We start from the raw sequence: 15,267 nt of genomic DNA, 5'->3' as shown, positions 1-15,267 counted from the left end.
TGAGACCTCATGACGCTGACATGGAAACTTGCCAGAGCATTTACAGATTGAGGTGCATGTAGGAATGGAGCTTATATGTCTTCCTCATTGTTTGACTGTTTGCTGGTCTGCCTGTCTGTTCTATTTATCTTGTCTGTGAGTTTATCCATCTTTATGCTTGTTCTCACATAGGCTACTGCTTGTTTTCATGAGACTTTGCCTCCCTTTCTTTCTAAATATACACAAGTGCCTTTGTGTGGGTTCATATAAACATCTCCTGTCGTAATGATTTATTAGTGACCCTCGTTGTGTTTCTCTCTGGGTCTGTCACTCCTGCTTTCTCTCCAGGCTTAGGTCTGAAGCGGCCATACGAGGATGGACCGATGGATGATAAGGACCTCATCAAGAAGATGAAGAGGAATCTTAGGAAAGGTACAAAAAGGAAGAATAATGGTTGTGGAGTGTTATTACGTGATTAGTAGGGATAAGAATAAATACCACATTACAGAAGTTTTATTTAGCTTTGCATTGTCTTCATTTTTAATCAGACCACTGAAAACAAAGCGGGACAATGCTTAGAGAAGCGTTAGCCTTGCTTCTCTTTCCCTTGTCTCTCTTTTTTTTCTATCTACTTCCCTGTCTGCTGCCTCAACCTTCCTTCCATCCCTTGGAGTAAAATCAATAGTATTGATTGCTAACGTTTTCGTAGGCCACCCAACCATTCCTAGCTCTTTCTTCATACAAGCAAAGGATGAACCACGACTAATGGAGACAGAGAGCTGTTTTAGATTCTGACAAACAGGAGGAAAGTGATTGAAAGAGAAAGAAAAAAGAGAGGCACCTTTATTCATCATGAATACAAATGGCAAGAGTGCTGAAATCCTTTAGAAAATATGATTTATTACCTACAGCATCTCTGAATTGGCCCAGTCTGTCCAATTCCAGCTGGATAATTGTTACATCCCTTACAAACCCTTACAAAATTTATCCTAATCTGCTCTACTTTCTACTGAAACCTTTTTTCTTCACTTTTTTTTGCATTAGTGCTAGACAGTAAAGCCATAGACTCCAACCAGCCAATGAACGCCCTTATGAGGTTGAACCAGATCCGGCCGGGGCTGCAGTATCGCCTGCTGTCCCAGTCGGGCCCGGTTCACGCTCCTGTCTTCACCATGTCTGTGGATCTGGATGGAACCATTTACGAAGCATCTGGTTCCTCCAAGAAGACCGCCAAACTCCATGTCGCCGTCAAGGTAATAGGGCAAATGGAGGAAAAGTGTGTTGTATGGATGTACAACTGACAGGAGATCAACATGCATTTGAACAGCACGATAAAAGACCCAATGACAAAAGTTTTCTTTTTCGGCTACCTGATGAATTTTCTGAGCCGTGTGTGTGTGTGTGTGTGTGTGTGTGTGTGTGTGTGTGTGTGTGTGTGTGTGTGTGTGTGTGTGTGTGGAGGGATGGAGGTGGACAAATCCATGTAATCCCAAAGTGGTTGTGAACAAAGAGGCTCTCCAGAGCACAGAGCTGGGATAATCCGCTATCCGCTCCATTCCCATAAAAGGCTCTTTCTCCCTGTCTCTCCCCCTTTTCCATTCTCCTCCTCACTCACTTTCTTTCTCTCACACACTCACCTTTTGATCTCCCCTTCTCTTCCTCAGTTTCTCTCCCTCTCCTGTACTCTCTCGCACAGTCTTCGTTCACTGTGGTGGCTGGTTCAGAAGCTGTAACACAGTCACACATTTGGTTCAAAAACCTTTCTTCTTTTCTCTCCTGCCTGCATATTGGACTGAATTACACTGCTGCTCTGTGTGCAGTCGAGGATACTAGACCCGTGCGACTCTATGCAGCCAGTGTATTTCAAGGGCTTTATTGTAACCAGTGTGTGAGTTACAAAAGACTTAAGAAAGATTTTTGTGGTTAGAATATAGTTATTTTATTTATGTGTCATCAACATGGGCGCGGGCTATCAGACTGGCACATTTTCCGATGTGGTTGGATTTCCTGTTCATGCTTTTCATGCTTATTGCCCTGGCAGCTCTCTACCTTTATGCCCATTACATTTTGTTCAAAACAGAGTCATAACATAACAGGGACATTATTAAGGACATTTTCTTCAGATTGCAAAATCTATCTCATGCCATTTAGTGTATTATTTCAACAATGTAGCAAATCCATTTTCTGAGGCGAGAAAGCCGTTTACAAACCTCTGTTAGACCGCATTCCAAGGGCACCTCTGGATCCTCTGCCATCCTAATTATAATTTACATACGTAACGTCGAAAGTTTGGGATTTTAGATTTATTCTGTGTTTAGGTTAGTCTTTGGTCTCATCAATTGTTGATTCAAATTATGTTTTTGTGAGACTGTGATAATCATAATCATGAAGACATCATCTAGATTGTGTACATGTACAGTAGTAAGACAATGTTCACACCAAAAATAAATATTTCTATTAAGGTCTGCACAAGAGCAGCAAAATACAGGTTGTTAATATTTTTGCTGCTTTCCTGTTCAGAACAACTGTCATAATGTTAGCATATGATGTTTATATTTATATCAGTAGTATTAAATACCGTACTTCATCATCATCTTCCCTTTCTAGGTTCTGCAGGCGATGGGATACCCTACAGGTTTTGACTCGGACCTGGACCCCATGAGTTCAGACGAGAAGTCGGACGGTGAGGGGAAGAATGAGACGTCATCACACGGCAGCAATAACCCAACACACTCTACGGACAGTTCCAATACACTGGAGGTGGGGACTGAGGAACGTGTACTGACACACAAATGCATATACCCAGTTCAGATGTTTGAGTGTGGGAAATTTAGAGTGATATAAGTGATTAAAATGTAACAGTCACTCTGATTTAAGGCCATTAAAGGAATCCAAACTTAGTTAAATCTTTACCTTGTTTACAGTCATGCTCTTGCTCATGCACATCATAAAACCCAGGTTTACGGTCCCCTGTGTGCTTTCTAATAAAGCTTTGAAGATGCTTTTAAACTCCTTTAACAATATCCTCACTCCTCAGGTGCGAACTCAGGGTCCAATACTAACGGCAAGTGGGAAGAACCCCGTCATGGAGCTGAACGAAAAGAGACGAGGCCTCAAATACGAACTCATCTCTGAAAGTGGAGGCAGCCACGACAAACGCTTTGTTATGGAGGTGAGAGTGCACGCACAGACTGACTCTGGTAAAAGATTGTAATGTAATTGTAATTTAAATGATTCCCCATGTACACACGCGCGTCCGCTTTAGACAGGGGGAGACACATACAGAGGCTAAGCCACACACACACTCAGACAGGCTGATCACCGGTAGAGTCAATCAGTCAACCTGATTCCAGGAGCAGGCTGTTCTCTGTGGGGTGTGTTGTTTTCCGACATGCCTGGCTGCTCCATCACTCTGCTGATTGATTAGCAGGCCTGCCTGACAGCAGGGCATCACTAAACAAGCTGTCCTGTTCAGCCAGACTCGCTGGCTGAGTTACTGATGACTGATAAACACATGGGTCTTGGGCAACATTACTGTGCGATTCATAGTTTTGTCACAGCTGTAACATAAAATGTGAAACCTCTAATAGAAAGGACTACAGCAATAACTAGAATACAAAGTCTATTGTGAAAAAAAAAAACTCATTAGTGTTCTCAAATCATAAAACATGTTTTGATTTGTATTTCTCATTTATCCCGTGTGTGAATCTGTGTGTGGGCATGTCAGGTGGAGGTCGATGGGCAGAAGTTTCGTGGGGCAGGCCCCAACAAAAAAGTAGCAAAGGCCAGTGCTGCTCTAGCAGCTCTGGAAAAACTCTTCTCTGGTCCCAACGCAGCTGCAAACAAGAAAAAGAAGATACTGCCTCAGGTAAGGAGACACACTCATACAGTACATGCCAGACACAGAGGGCACTGCTTCATTATGGGACACATGCATTTATACACAACAACACATAATCAAAGTAATCTGTTACAGCTTTAAAGACTACGTTTAAACTTATTTTCTTATCAGTATCACCTCTGTAGAGCTGTGGGACAACTTGTTCACCCATCAGTTATCAATGGCACTGTGTTTACCAAGTGACTCATCACATCACCACTGATTAGCCTAACATATTCGTGAACAATGAGGCCCATAATGCATTAGCACACAGTCTTGGATAAGTGTGTGTGTTTTTACGCCTCATTTCTGTGCTCCACATTTATGCAGGCACATGTCTGTATATCTGTGGATCTAAACACTGCGCGCATTGCATTGTGAAAACACGCTTGCATGTAATATGTGTGTCTGTGTTCAGACTAAAGGAGCTCTGGCTGCAGCAGCAGCAGCCTCAGCAGTAGCAGCTCAGGTAGCCAGAGGCAGAGGAAGAGCAGCCCTCGCAAGAGGAGCCTTCGTCAGTGCAGCCGCGCCTGGATACGTCACACCAGGTTTGTGAGAGGATGTTTGTGTGTGTGGTTTTGTTGTTTTTACTTGGGCAATAAGATTTGTTTTTGTGAGTGGGTGATGTGGGTGGTTTTCATTTTATTATTTTTCATGGAAAATTTTACTAGCCTATGAAATGATACAGTTAGACTCGAACAACTGTACCATAATACATACATATGTCAAAAGTAAGATGTATCCTCACATGAGGTTTTACTGAACATGATATTTTTCTGCAGTCACTGGTCCAATTAATATTACTTATTTTACTGTTGACCTTACAGTACTCATATTGTCTTCTGCTTTAGGCTGTTTTCTCAGTTTTCTCAGTTTTCTGTATACAATAACCATATGTTGTTTTTTTTTACCTGCAGTTGTATTGGAAATATCACAAGCTTTCAAGAATCATGTAGGAAAAAGGCCCAAAGATTATCTGTGAATGTTTGATCAGAATTGCTGTCAGCTGCAGAATGGCAAAAACACTCATCTGAATTTACTGAAGATGTTGGAAAGTGCAGGCTGGAATTAAACAAGTGCGCAACTGAATTCAACCCTGTAACCTCTTCCCCAGCAGGCTTTGGGACACCGTATGGCTACAACCCAGCTGCGGCAGCTGCTCCTGCATACGGTACGTGCTTCTTGTTTGTTCTTCCCTTCTTCCACCTTCTCTCCTCTCTTAACCATACACTTCCCTAACAACATACAGGACCATTAGTGGGTAAATTAATCACTTTTCCGTAGGTAGTAGTTATGTATCCAACCCTCTCTCCTCTACCTCCTTACCTCCTTCAATTTCTCCCCTTTTCTAAAAATTACTTTAAAACCCAATCCCATTCTAATCCAAGTTGTAGGGTTTGCCACTGAATTTTAGTCACAATTAAAAAGCTTAAACCTCTTTTTTGTGTGCTTTAAGCAAATCTGTCTGTACTTTGGCTAACTGTCCGCTCACCACTTACTCTGCTTGTTGCCACTTGCTCCCTCATCTCTTATGGTTGGACTGCTACTCTGTCCATAAAGAGCTGACACACACCCATTTCCACCTGCAGTCCTAACATAGCCATCTCTAACTAACTACACAAGCTCTTCTGGACTTACATCAACACACTGCCTTTGCTGCCGTCATCTTCATATCTGTTCAGATTAGCAGGGCGCATAGTGCGAGTTCCTCACTTTACCCGCTGTTATTTAAGACAGGGTGGCAGGACAGTGTTGCCCCTGCAGTGCTGCTCCTGTCAGGTTACTGCTGCTAAGGGGTTTAATGTCCTCACTGCTGAAAGTGGTCATTGGGCTCTCTCTCACACACAGGAATTATAGAAGTTACTAGGCTAAAATGTATAGTACCTGACCTTTAACAGCAAAGGTATCCATGCGTCCCTCTGTCACACACAATCATATTTACCTTAACAGACTCAGCCTTGTGTAGTGTGTGCACACATGTAGCGTTGGGAGGCCTCTGTCCATCCAACAGCTTGGAGTTTGAATGGGTCTTATGTGCTAGGAGCAACTGGGCCTGGGCCCCAGGCAGACGATTAGTACCCCCCTGAGATCCCAACAGCCCTGAATATGAAGTGCGCCTTAGTTTTCCTGTTTATGGTGGAGCTGGGGATCTCCGTTTGTTTTGGGGTGTTTCATTTCAGTCCCTGGCATCCACACGCTTGTTATTGGGATTGCCGCGCTTAATGAAATGCTCAGAATTCAGTGGTAGTTTCTGTTTACATATAACTTGCAGAATTCAGTGACTATTCATAAAGTTATTAAATTGCCATGGCATTCAAAATATTTGATAAGGCATACAGTAGGCAGCCTCTTTCCTGGCGAATGGTAAATAAATAGGCCATTAAATGTCCTGTGTCTTCTGGGGGGGCATAAATTATTGCGCACTGTGTGCAGCTCTGCCCCATTACTCATCAGTACATGTCACGTATCTCCGTGGGTGAACGTTATGAGTTCAGCTGACCCTGAGCTTTAACCTGAGCTGTAACCTCCCACGAGTAGGTAGGAGGTCAGGTTCAATTCATGTTATTTGGAAAATAAAAGATCAACATGAACACTAGAATTATACTCACAGGTTCTGAAATGATTCATCCTCTGAATTTGCTTCAGCACAGCGTGTGTATGTTGAGGCCTTGCTGCAGAGGTTGTTGTCTTTGTTAAGCTTGGCTTCTTCCTCAGTGGTTCCCAACATGTGGCCAGCAGGAAATTTGAGGCCAAACACAAATATATACAAAATATCAGGTACACTTGTTGTCAAGGTGCTTAAAGCTGGTGTAGGACATTTATTTCAGAAGCATTTTTGTTATCCATCCATCCATCCATCGTCAACCACTTAATCTGGAAACAGGGTTGTGGGGGCATTTTTGTTCTATATCTTGAAATTCTTTTATTTTACCTCCTGAGAGTAATCAATAAATCAAATGCTCTGACACGAGAATGAAAAACAAATCCGGTATCTGTGGCTGTTGCGGGACTGAAGTAAGCATGGCCGATCCGTGCACTCACTGCTCATGAAAAGGTGTTTTGGGGGAGTGGCTTTCGGAGGGAGGCCTGTAGGGAGGAGGTGGGATTTTTCCTTAAAAAATTTAGCTGTTTCTTGCTAGTTCTCCAACGTTGCCTACCCCAGCTTTAAGGTGGAAATCAAATTCCTTTTACATCCAGTTGACTTATGCTGCAGAAGACGAGAAGAATAAAAATGAGAGACAGATTGTGGGGCTGCAAGTCAGGAAGGAGATTCCTTGTGTTTTACACTTGACATTGTAAATATTAAATCCACTATTAATGACGCTTACTTGCCAAAATAAGAGAAAAAAGTGTCCAAATTGGTGGTTGGCCCCATTCAGGCTTACATTTCAATCAGAAGGCAGAAAAAAGGCACATGAAAACATTGGGAACGTCTCTGGTTACGTATGTAACCCTGGTTCCCCGAGAAGGGGAACGAGACACTGCGTCGGTTACGACACTATGGGGGGGCGCCTCATAGTGTCGTAACCGACGCAGTTCGAGTTCCCTCGAAGGGGAACTACTACTTTATCTTTTGGACAACATTTCATTCTGTTTCCTGCTCTTCCTCTGCACCCCGGCACCCGTCGTTGCTTTGGGCTTTCTTGTTGGCAAATGCATTCTAGAAAACTGCTGGGCTCACTAGGACACTGGGTGGAGCGCAGAATATTACATCATTATATCATAAAAATAAACCAGATTTATATATAAACAGCAAAATCGCAATACTTCTGTTTATGTCCATTTTTGTTGTTTTTATTTTACATTTGCTTTGGCTATGTAAATGTCTGTTTCCCATGCCAATAAAACCCCTCTGAATTGAATTAAATGCAGGGCATTATATTGTACTGTAAAACACAGAACATTAGATCATAGAACACAGAACATTAGATATTAGAGCATAGACATTATTCCAGAAGCTCATTATTCCAGAACAGTACAAACAACAACTTCTCCTCAAGCGTCTCCTTGTTAGTATTATTCTACTTGTGGTTGTTCTACCATGCGTCCTAAACTTGTAGTTTTGGCCATCATTCCTCTCTGTAATGATAACATTGTACTCACCCGGTTAATTGCTGAGATCTGGCAGTTCAATTCTTTATCGTCCCACCAGGGGAAATTTGATTTGCAATAGGGTTAAAACAAACATACATGAGATGTGAACAACGATAAGAATAGCCGTTACCATATATAACATTTATTTGTTCATCTAAAAGTACTCAAAAAGTTGAAATGGTTGCCTCAACACTGTAGGATGCTTCTGAGCAGCAGCTGAAGCTCAGTGCAAATTTAGGCAATTAATTGCTGTGGGTGCAAAGGAAAATTTGTATCTGTTAGTTTTTATTTTGGGTAATCTGTATCTTCAGAACAAGAACAAATTCCTCCTAAAGAGGGTGGTCAGAGCTGGCTGTGACAGTCCAAGCCTAACGTATAACCTGTCTTTTGTAGATGTCTGCCAAGGAAAGCTGTTGAGTGCCAATTATTTTGCTGGCTACCATAGCAATGTTAGACAATGGCAATGTATTAACGTCACTTAAATAAACAAAACCCCAGATTAGTCACATTTATTTGAAAAGTGGGATAGTTACTGACTTAGTTTTGCCTCCAAAGAAGTGGTACAGAACCTGGCTAAATGGCTTGAGTTCAACCTGCTTGTGTGTTTGTTGTAGCGATATCACCCATCATGTTGCCAGATCTCAGCAGTTAACTTGATGAGAACAGTGTTTTCACAATGGATGTGAAAGCTTGCTATGACTAGAGACCCAAGTTGCAATCAACCTAAATGAATCTTAACTAACTCTTCAGCCATTTATTTTCATGTCTTTAATTATCGATTCCTCTAACCCCTTCAGGAGCCTTGACTGTGTGGTGCGAGAGGTGTTTGCTGGGCCTAGATGTAGCGTAGTGTGAAGTGTAGTGAGGATAGAAAATCTTTAACTTTAATTTTTTGCCCTGGACTCATGCAGAGCTGTGCTCTTCTCATGTCTCCCCTCTAGGTTTGCCCAAGAGAATGCTTCTGTTGCCTGTCATGAAAGTGCCCGCCTACCCCGTCTCCCACTACCACTTCTTTTAGCACAGGAGAAATACCTACCAAACGCTTTTATATACATACCAAACGCTTTTTCCAAAACGTACAGTCTTTTTCTAGAAGGGAATCTCGGTCTGTTATGTTTTTCTACAATATCAATGACGGTGGAGAGGATTAAGGACTTGAGCTGAAGATTTGTTAAAGTGCTTTTTGTTTTGTTTTGTTTTCTTACTGTTTCCAAAAAAAACAAAAAACGTTTATGAATATGAAAAGATGCTGCAGGTTTAAGTTCTTACGGGATAAACAAAAACTTGAAGGATTTGTACTGTGGATTGTGACCTCATTCTCTGAGTCTATATCAGCCTTTTGTTGTTGTGTTTATTCTTTGTAGGACGAGGATTGCCTTTGCAATATGATACACACAACACACACATTCTCTGTAAAAAAGGAAATTATAATGTGAGCTGTGTGACGGATGTATAGGAATAAATAAATAATAATGTTAAAAAATTAATAAAGTTTATCTCCTATAAAAGCTTAAACACTGCCTGGTGTATATCTGGTTTAAAGGCTTTCAGCTGGTAACTTGATGCACATTTTAGAGCAGTTATGTGTCTGATTTACCCACTTATTCACCATTCAACCTGGAAATGATACTGTGACCTAAACTTACATTTAGCTTTAATATTCCACCCTCATACATGCACACAGATTGAATTCCAATCTTTCCACGTACCTCAGTGCGTCTCGTTACATCCTTTTGACCCTCGGCTTATAGATATTCAGAGAGAAAGGCAAGAAGACAAAGGATGAATTTAGAAAGCTCTTGTCAGATCCTGCATCTTGCATTCAGCTGCACGATCTCATTACCTGACGTGGATTAATATTTGGCAGGGTTCCCACAGCTATCAGAGCTATCACCTGAAGTATAAGGAAAAGCTTTTATACATACAGTAGCTTTTATACCTTTTTGCAGCAGCGATTTTGTAGCCCTGTACATTGTAGCTTCAGTTGGCATAAAATAAAACACATTACTTCAACATAGGCTAAACCTAAATCCCCATCTTATTCTTATTTGGCTTCACAGACGTCAATGTCACAGAGCTTTTAACATGTCAACCCCAAACATAAACTGTGGTGCACATAATTGTCAGTTAAAAGCAGCCATACACATGAATTGAAACCTCACTGTCACTGTGTTGTTATTGTTTCATTATTTCAGTGTCATTGCTGTATTTGTTGTTTTTGCATGTTTTTGCCTTCAAACAAGGATCAGCAGCAACTGTGCCAGTGAAACTTGGGCCCAAAGCTATCCCTATAAACTCAATCTGTGTTTCCAATAAAGATTTAAAGATCTGCCGTTAAGAGTGACCTAAGCTCACAGGTATTATAAATAAAAGACTAAGAGGAACGTGGCAAAAAAAAGAGAGATTCTCCACTTTATTCCATCAACATACTAATCAAAGGTCAGTGACAGTCAACACAGAGTTATGCTGGCCCTTCACCACGTCTTGATCATCCAGCCAGCGAGAGATAACCCCCTGACGACGTCTCCATGGTTACAGCAATGAGGCACAGCCATTGGATGAGAGGACCCTATATCTTATCCAATGGTTGGTTGAGATCCATTGAGTTATTGTGAAACCTTTCAAATGATATTTGTTTGACATCACCAAAGCTTTACTCTCACATGACTGAAGATTAATTCCAGTTGTTGCATTCTGTTTATATTTTCTGTTTTTCTACTTTTCAAGGTTGAATTAATTTTTAGTGCACAAAGAGCTCAAACCCCGGAGAGAGTGTGTTCTTTCAAAACTGCCTTACGAGTGTCTGAATCTCAGTCTTAACATGGTTGCTGCTAGCCTCATCCTACCACTGCACAAAATCTTTGATTTCATGTTTTTGCTTTTTATTCTGCTCCTACTGTATGTTCATGGCTGGAATAGCTCTAAAATATTAAATAGTTCAGCATTTTGAGAAATAAGCTTTCTCGCTTTCTTGCTGAGTGTTAGACGAGGAGATTGATACCACATTTGTACGTTAAATGTGAAGCTACAGTCGGTTAGCGTAGCTTAGCATAAAAGCCAGGAAACGAGGGAGCAGCTAGCCTGTCTCTGTCAACGTTACATCTCGCGGACAGTGCAGAGAAGTGCTGATAGGAGGATTTTTTTTAACATTTTTTTACCTTTGGACAGAGCCAGTTTTTATGTTAAGCTACACTGACAGTCTCGTGGCTCCAGCTTCATATTTAATGACAGATATGAGACTTATCAATCTTGTCATGTCTATTTAATTTCATCCATCCATCCGTTTTCTGCCACTTATCCAGAGCCGACTCAGCAAAGTTTTCCAGCTCTTCCTGGGGGATCCCGAGGCGTTCCCAAGCCATATGTGATAAATAATCCCTCCTAAATTGGCTGCTTGTGTCCGCAACCTGATTCTTTTGTTCACTACCCAAAACTCACGAACATAGGGGAGGGTTGGAACAAAGATTAATGTAACTTGAAAGCTTTACCATTTGACTCAGGTGTTCAGTACAACACCTGCATTATTACTGACACCACACCAATCAGCCTGTCGCTCTCATGCTCCATTTTACCCTTAAACCCTTTTTAAAAATGGCAGAAACCTCAGGAAGAGCAACAATGGAGGGGGCCCTTTTCCAGGACGGACAGACCTGTAATAGCTGTCTCGTGAAGAGAATATGCCAAAATAGCAATGTTACAATAGCCTATGGAAAGTCTGGATGATAATATTATGTTTTCATTCAACTCTCGGTAAGAAAGCAAATAATAGCATATAGTTTATGTATTAATGCCACCCAGGTAATAGTACCTCAAGGATTTTTTCATCCTTCAAGTGGCTGAAACCTTGTTCTAAAAAAACATTAGTGGATTTCTTTGGCCCTATGGAATTGTCACTCTATCTTAGAGACACATTAAATATTTGTCAAAAAACTGAAGAAAGTTGAATGTATAGAAGCATCACATTGATTTTTCGATACTTTTAGTAATTAGTCCTGCTCTCTTTGTCTCTCTTCTCTCTGCAGGTGGTCTTTTCATTGACAATCCTTTCTACCAGCCGCGGACCATCGCTCCTTTTATCATTCATCTGGGTCCCCAGGATCTCTTCTCTGACTTCTAGAGGCAGCAGGCAGCAGGTCGTTGGATGGGCTCTTCACACTTACCTGTCTGTACACACAGGACACACCTGTTTTTCTGTCCGTCTAAAGCGGGCTGCCTTTCTATCCAGGTGATGGACTCACAGATCCAAAACTGAAAAACTCTCTGCAGATCTGACCTGCTGACAAGAGAGGCTCAAAGTCTCTCTCTCTCTCTCTCTCTCTCTCTCTCTCTCTCTCTCTCTCTCTCTCTCTCTCTCTCTCTCTCTCTCTCTCTCTCTCTCTCTCTCTCTCTCTCTCTGTGTGTGTTTTCTCTACTCTCTTCCCAGATTATCACTTCAGAGGAGAGTAACTTTACACGAAGCAATACTCGGATTTTACGAGAAACGCTCAGCTGCGACTGCGAGAGGCTGAGCTAAACTTTGGTCTTTCTTATAGCAATACACATGAACTCCTCTCTTTGAGCTTACTTACTTGAGAAGATGTGAATGTCCGATGGAGTTTTACCCAACACAGCATTGCAATAGCTCATTTTGATTGTATATTCATATTGTATGTGTGTGTGTACGTGTGGCTATAACATGACTATATACACATATATGTATGGTCTATGTTTCTATAACGATGTGTTGACAATAATATTACTATATGATGATGTATTTATGTAAATATTCTATAAAATATAACTATTGTTGGTATAAATTATTTTAGAATTATAAAGTGAAATGTACTCTGTAATATCACAGTATAGCTTTCTTCCAATTTTATATACACTAAGCAATTGAAGCTAGTTCTAGGAGATGTAATATTATCTTTGGTATTCCTATTAACCTGTGATGTTAGAATTATAATGCTTCCTTCCTTCTTTCCTTCCTTCCTCTCTTTCCTTCAATCGTTTCCTCTATCTTTGATGTCTTTCTGAGCCTTTCTGAGCACGCTCTCTGCTGCCCGAGGTTTGTTTACGTGGCCCGGACCAGAGGTGCCCACTACTGAATACACTCATAACCTAATCACACCTGTATGCGCGCGCACACACACACACACACACATATATATACTCATACACACTACTCCTGCCAGAAAGCACATTTTCTATAGTCTCACTGCTGGCAGGGAATACTGTTGTTACAAATACAGTACTGTATGTTGTGTATACTCTGAAGTACGCACTCCTCCCTCCACTATCCATACATGTTAACGTACACACCCATCAACAATCGTCCGCTCTGTCCCGCTCGCTTTAGGGACCAAAAGCACAGCTCACTCACACCCATTTCGACTCCTCCTTTCTGCAAACACACACATTAACACTCCTTCCCTCTAACCTCCTTTAGCAATCCTCTACTGTGGCAGAAACATCTTTGTGAAAGGGCCTTGTTACACACTGGGAAAAACACAGCACAAACGGTTGGCTAACTAATTAAAGGTATAGCCGTGTGAAAATCTTAAGAAGTGAGACCTTGAATTGGATTTGCATTTTAGAAAAATAGGCACATTTCAGTGGTTGGTGATGGAGGGATGTTCTGAAGCTTGGATTGGCGTTTTATCATTGACTCGGAAGTTTCAGCTAGGAAAGCACCGATCCAATATGCCTGATGAGTGCATCAGGCACAGCAATCTCTGGCCTCATGTTGCAGTCCATTCAAATGATTCCAATGAGGTCCACGCTGTGAGGTTTCCAAATTTGAAATTTAGAGAAAAAAAAGACAGCACTGGTGTCGGATCTGTACTAGGTATTTGGAAAGATTGAGCAGGTGCATCCTTAGTTCCAGCCACGGCGGCAACTGTCATAAGCTGACACAGGGAAACATGTTACTCAAGCACATTTCAAGACACATTTGAGGAAGCAAAATTAGCTTTTGAGATCAGATATTTACTTTGTATTTCGATACAGAAGTTGGGTCTGTTTTGAAGATTTGAAGCCTTTTAATGTAGAAATTAGCATTTCTGCATTTTTTTAAGGCACTTCTGCACTGGCCTCAGCTGTCAGCCAGCTGGTCATAAGGTCTACAATTCACCTCTTACTGAACTCCTGAGATAATAGTAGTAGAAGAAAGGAGTTTTGTTTTCTTAAATTACATGTGTATGACTTATTAGTAGTTGACTATTTAGTGATTGTGTTGTGCATATTACATTTAAGTAGATAGTCTAGACTGAGAGCAGAGATATTCCATTCATATAAAGTGCTTTATTTACATCGTATATTTGGATCTAATTTTGGCTATTGTTGGAACCGGACAGGTGTCACAACACTGTACACAGTAAGTTGGCAATCACACTCAGCATTGTGTTGGGTTTCTCCAACTTTCTATAGTGCATACAGGCTTCTGAAAGCTCTTCATCAGTTATTTATTTATTTTTTAGCCTTTAATAGAGACGAGGTGTCAGTCAGCAGAGGTAAAATCAAACAGAATGTGCATCAAAACGGCTTTGATTCTCCTCACGCTCGCCTTGATCTGGGCAGCAGTTTGATCTCCTGTGTTTGTGCCGGCTTTGATTCAACAAAAACTGCGTCTGAGAAAGACACAACAGTCTCACTAATGCCCCAGAGCCCATTTTTCAAAACAATTTGTCAAATTTGAGTTGGATTTTGTGACACCACTGAGCAGACAGTAAAGAGGATTAGGCAATTTTAAGTTTAACTGGGGCCCTGCGATGGACTGGCAACCTGTCCAGGGTGTACCCCGCCTTTCGCCCGATGTCAGCTGGGATTGGCTCCAGCCCCCCGCGACCCTGTACGCAGGATAAGCGGTTGATGATGGATGGATGGATGGAGGTATTTCATCTGCTAATCTTTGTTTTTTATATAATACCATATCAGGCTGGGATCTACAGTAGAGAACAGAGTAAATTAGTGCCAGGACCATCTTACTTCTCTGACGTGCAGCAGCATTAAGATACTAAGATGTCTTGTAGAAACTAGATCCTGCTTCTTAAAAAAAATCACCTCCTGTATAATATCACGTTAGTCATGTTTAGTGACTATGGATCTTTTTGTGGGTTTTGCTGCATAGCTATTCTAAGCTTTTTACTGTGGTTTCTCCATCAATTCTCAGAGCTCATCTAGTCGTCTCTAAAAGTCTGTGCACTGCTTTACCCTGACATTTCAATTGTGGAATTCAGGTGGAGGTGAATAACTTGGGAGCCTGACTGCGGGGAAACAGACCCTCTCTATTAGCTAAGATTTTTTCCTAATTTCCCCTCTGCCCTCTCTGTTGC

At 41.4% G+C, this 15,267-nt stretch overlaps 1 protein-coding gene across 7 annotated transcripts in view; it reads left to right on the top strand.

Moving 5' to 3' along the window:
• The window catches only part of LOC123981892 (spermatid perinuclear RNA binding protein), a 105,390-nt gene extending 90,123 nt beyond the window's left edge, over window positions 1–15,267 (top strand). For 4 of the 7 annotated variants that reach the window (XM_046067124.1, XM_046067121.1, XM_046067123.1 and 1 more), the window contains 8 exons: window positions 328–411; window positions 1,024–1,232; window positions 2,587–2,739; window positions 3,017–3,151; window positions 3,707–3,847; window positions 4,278–4,407; window positions 4,974–5,030; window positions 11,977–15,267. In XM_046067124.1, coding sequence (XP_045923080.1) covers window positions 328–411; window positions 1,024–1,232; window positions 2,587–2,739; window positions 3,017–3,151; window positions 3,707–3,847; window positions 4,278–4,407; window positions 4,974–5,030; window positions 11,977–12,071 — 1,004 coding nt within the window. In that variant the 3' untranslated portion in view covers window positions 12,072–15,267. Of the gene's footprint in view, window positions 1–327; window positions 412–1,023; window positions 1,233–2,586; window positions 2,740–3,016; window positions 3,152–3,706; window positions 3,848–4,277; window positions 4,408–4,973; window positions 5,031–8,895; window positions 9,470–11,976 lie in introns of those variants that run through there. The other 3 variants (XM_046067125.1, XM_046067127.1, XM_046067126.1) reach the window with 3 other exon arrangements.

Source organism: Micropterus dolomieu, linkage group LG13, assembly GCF_021292245.1.
Source record: "Micropterus dolomieu isolate WLL.071019.BEF.003 ecotype Adirondacks linkage group LG13, ASM2129224v1, whole genome shotgun sequence".
Taxonomy (NCBI): domain Eukaryota; kingdom Metazoa; phylum Chordata; class Actinopteri; order Centrarchiformes; family Centrarchidae; genus Micropterus; species Micropterus dolomieu.
Note: the sequence above shows the minus strand (reverse complement) of the source record. Positions and strands in the feature narration are given on the sequence as shown.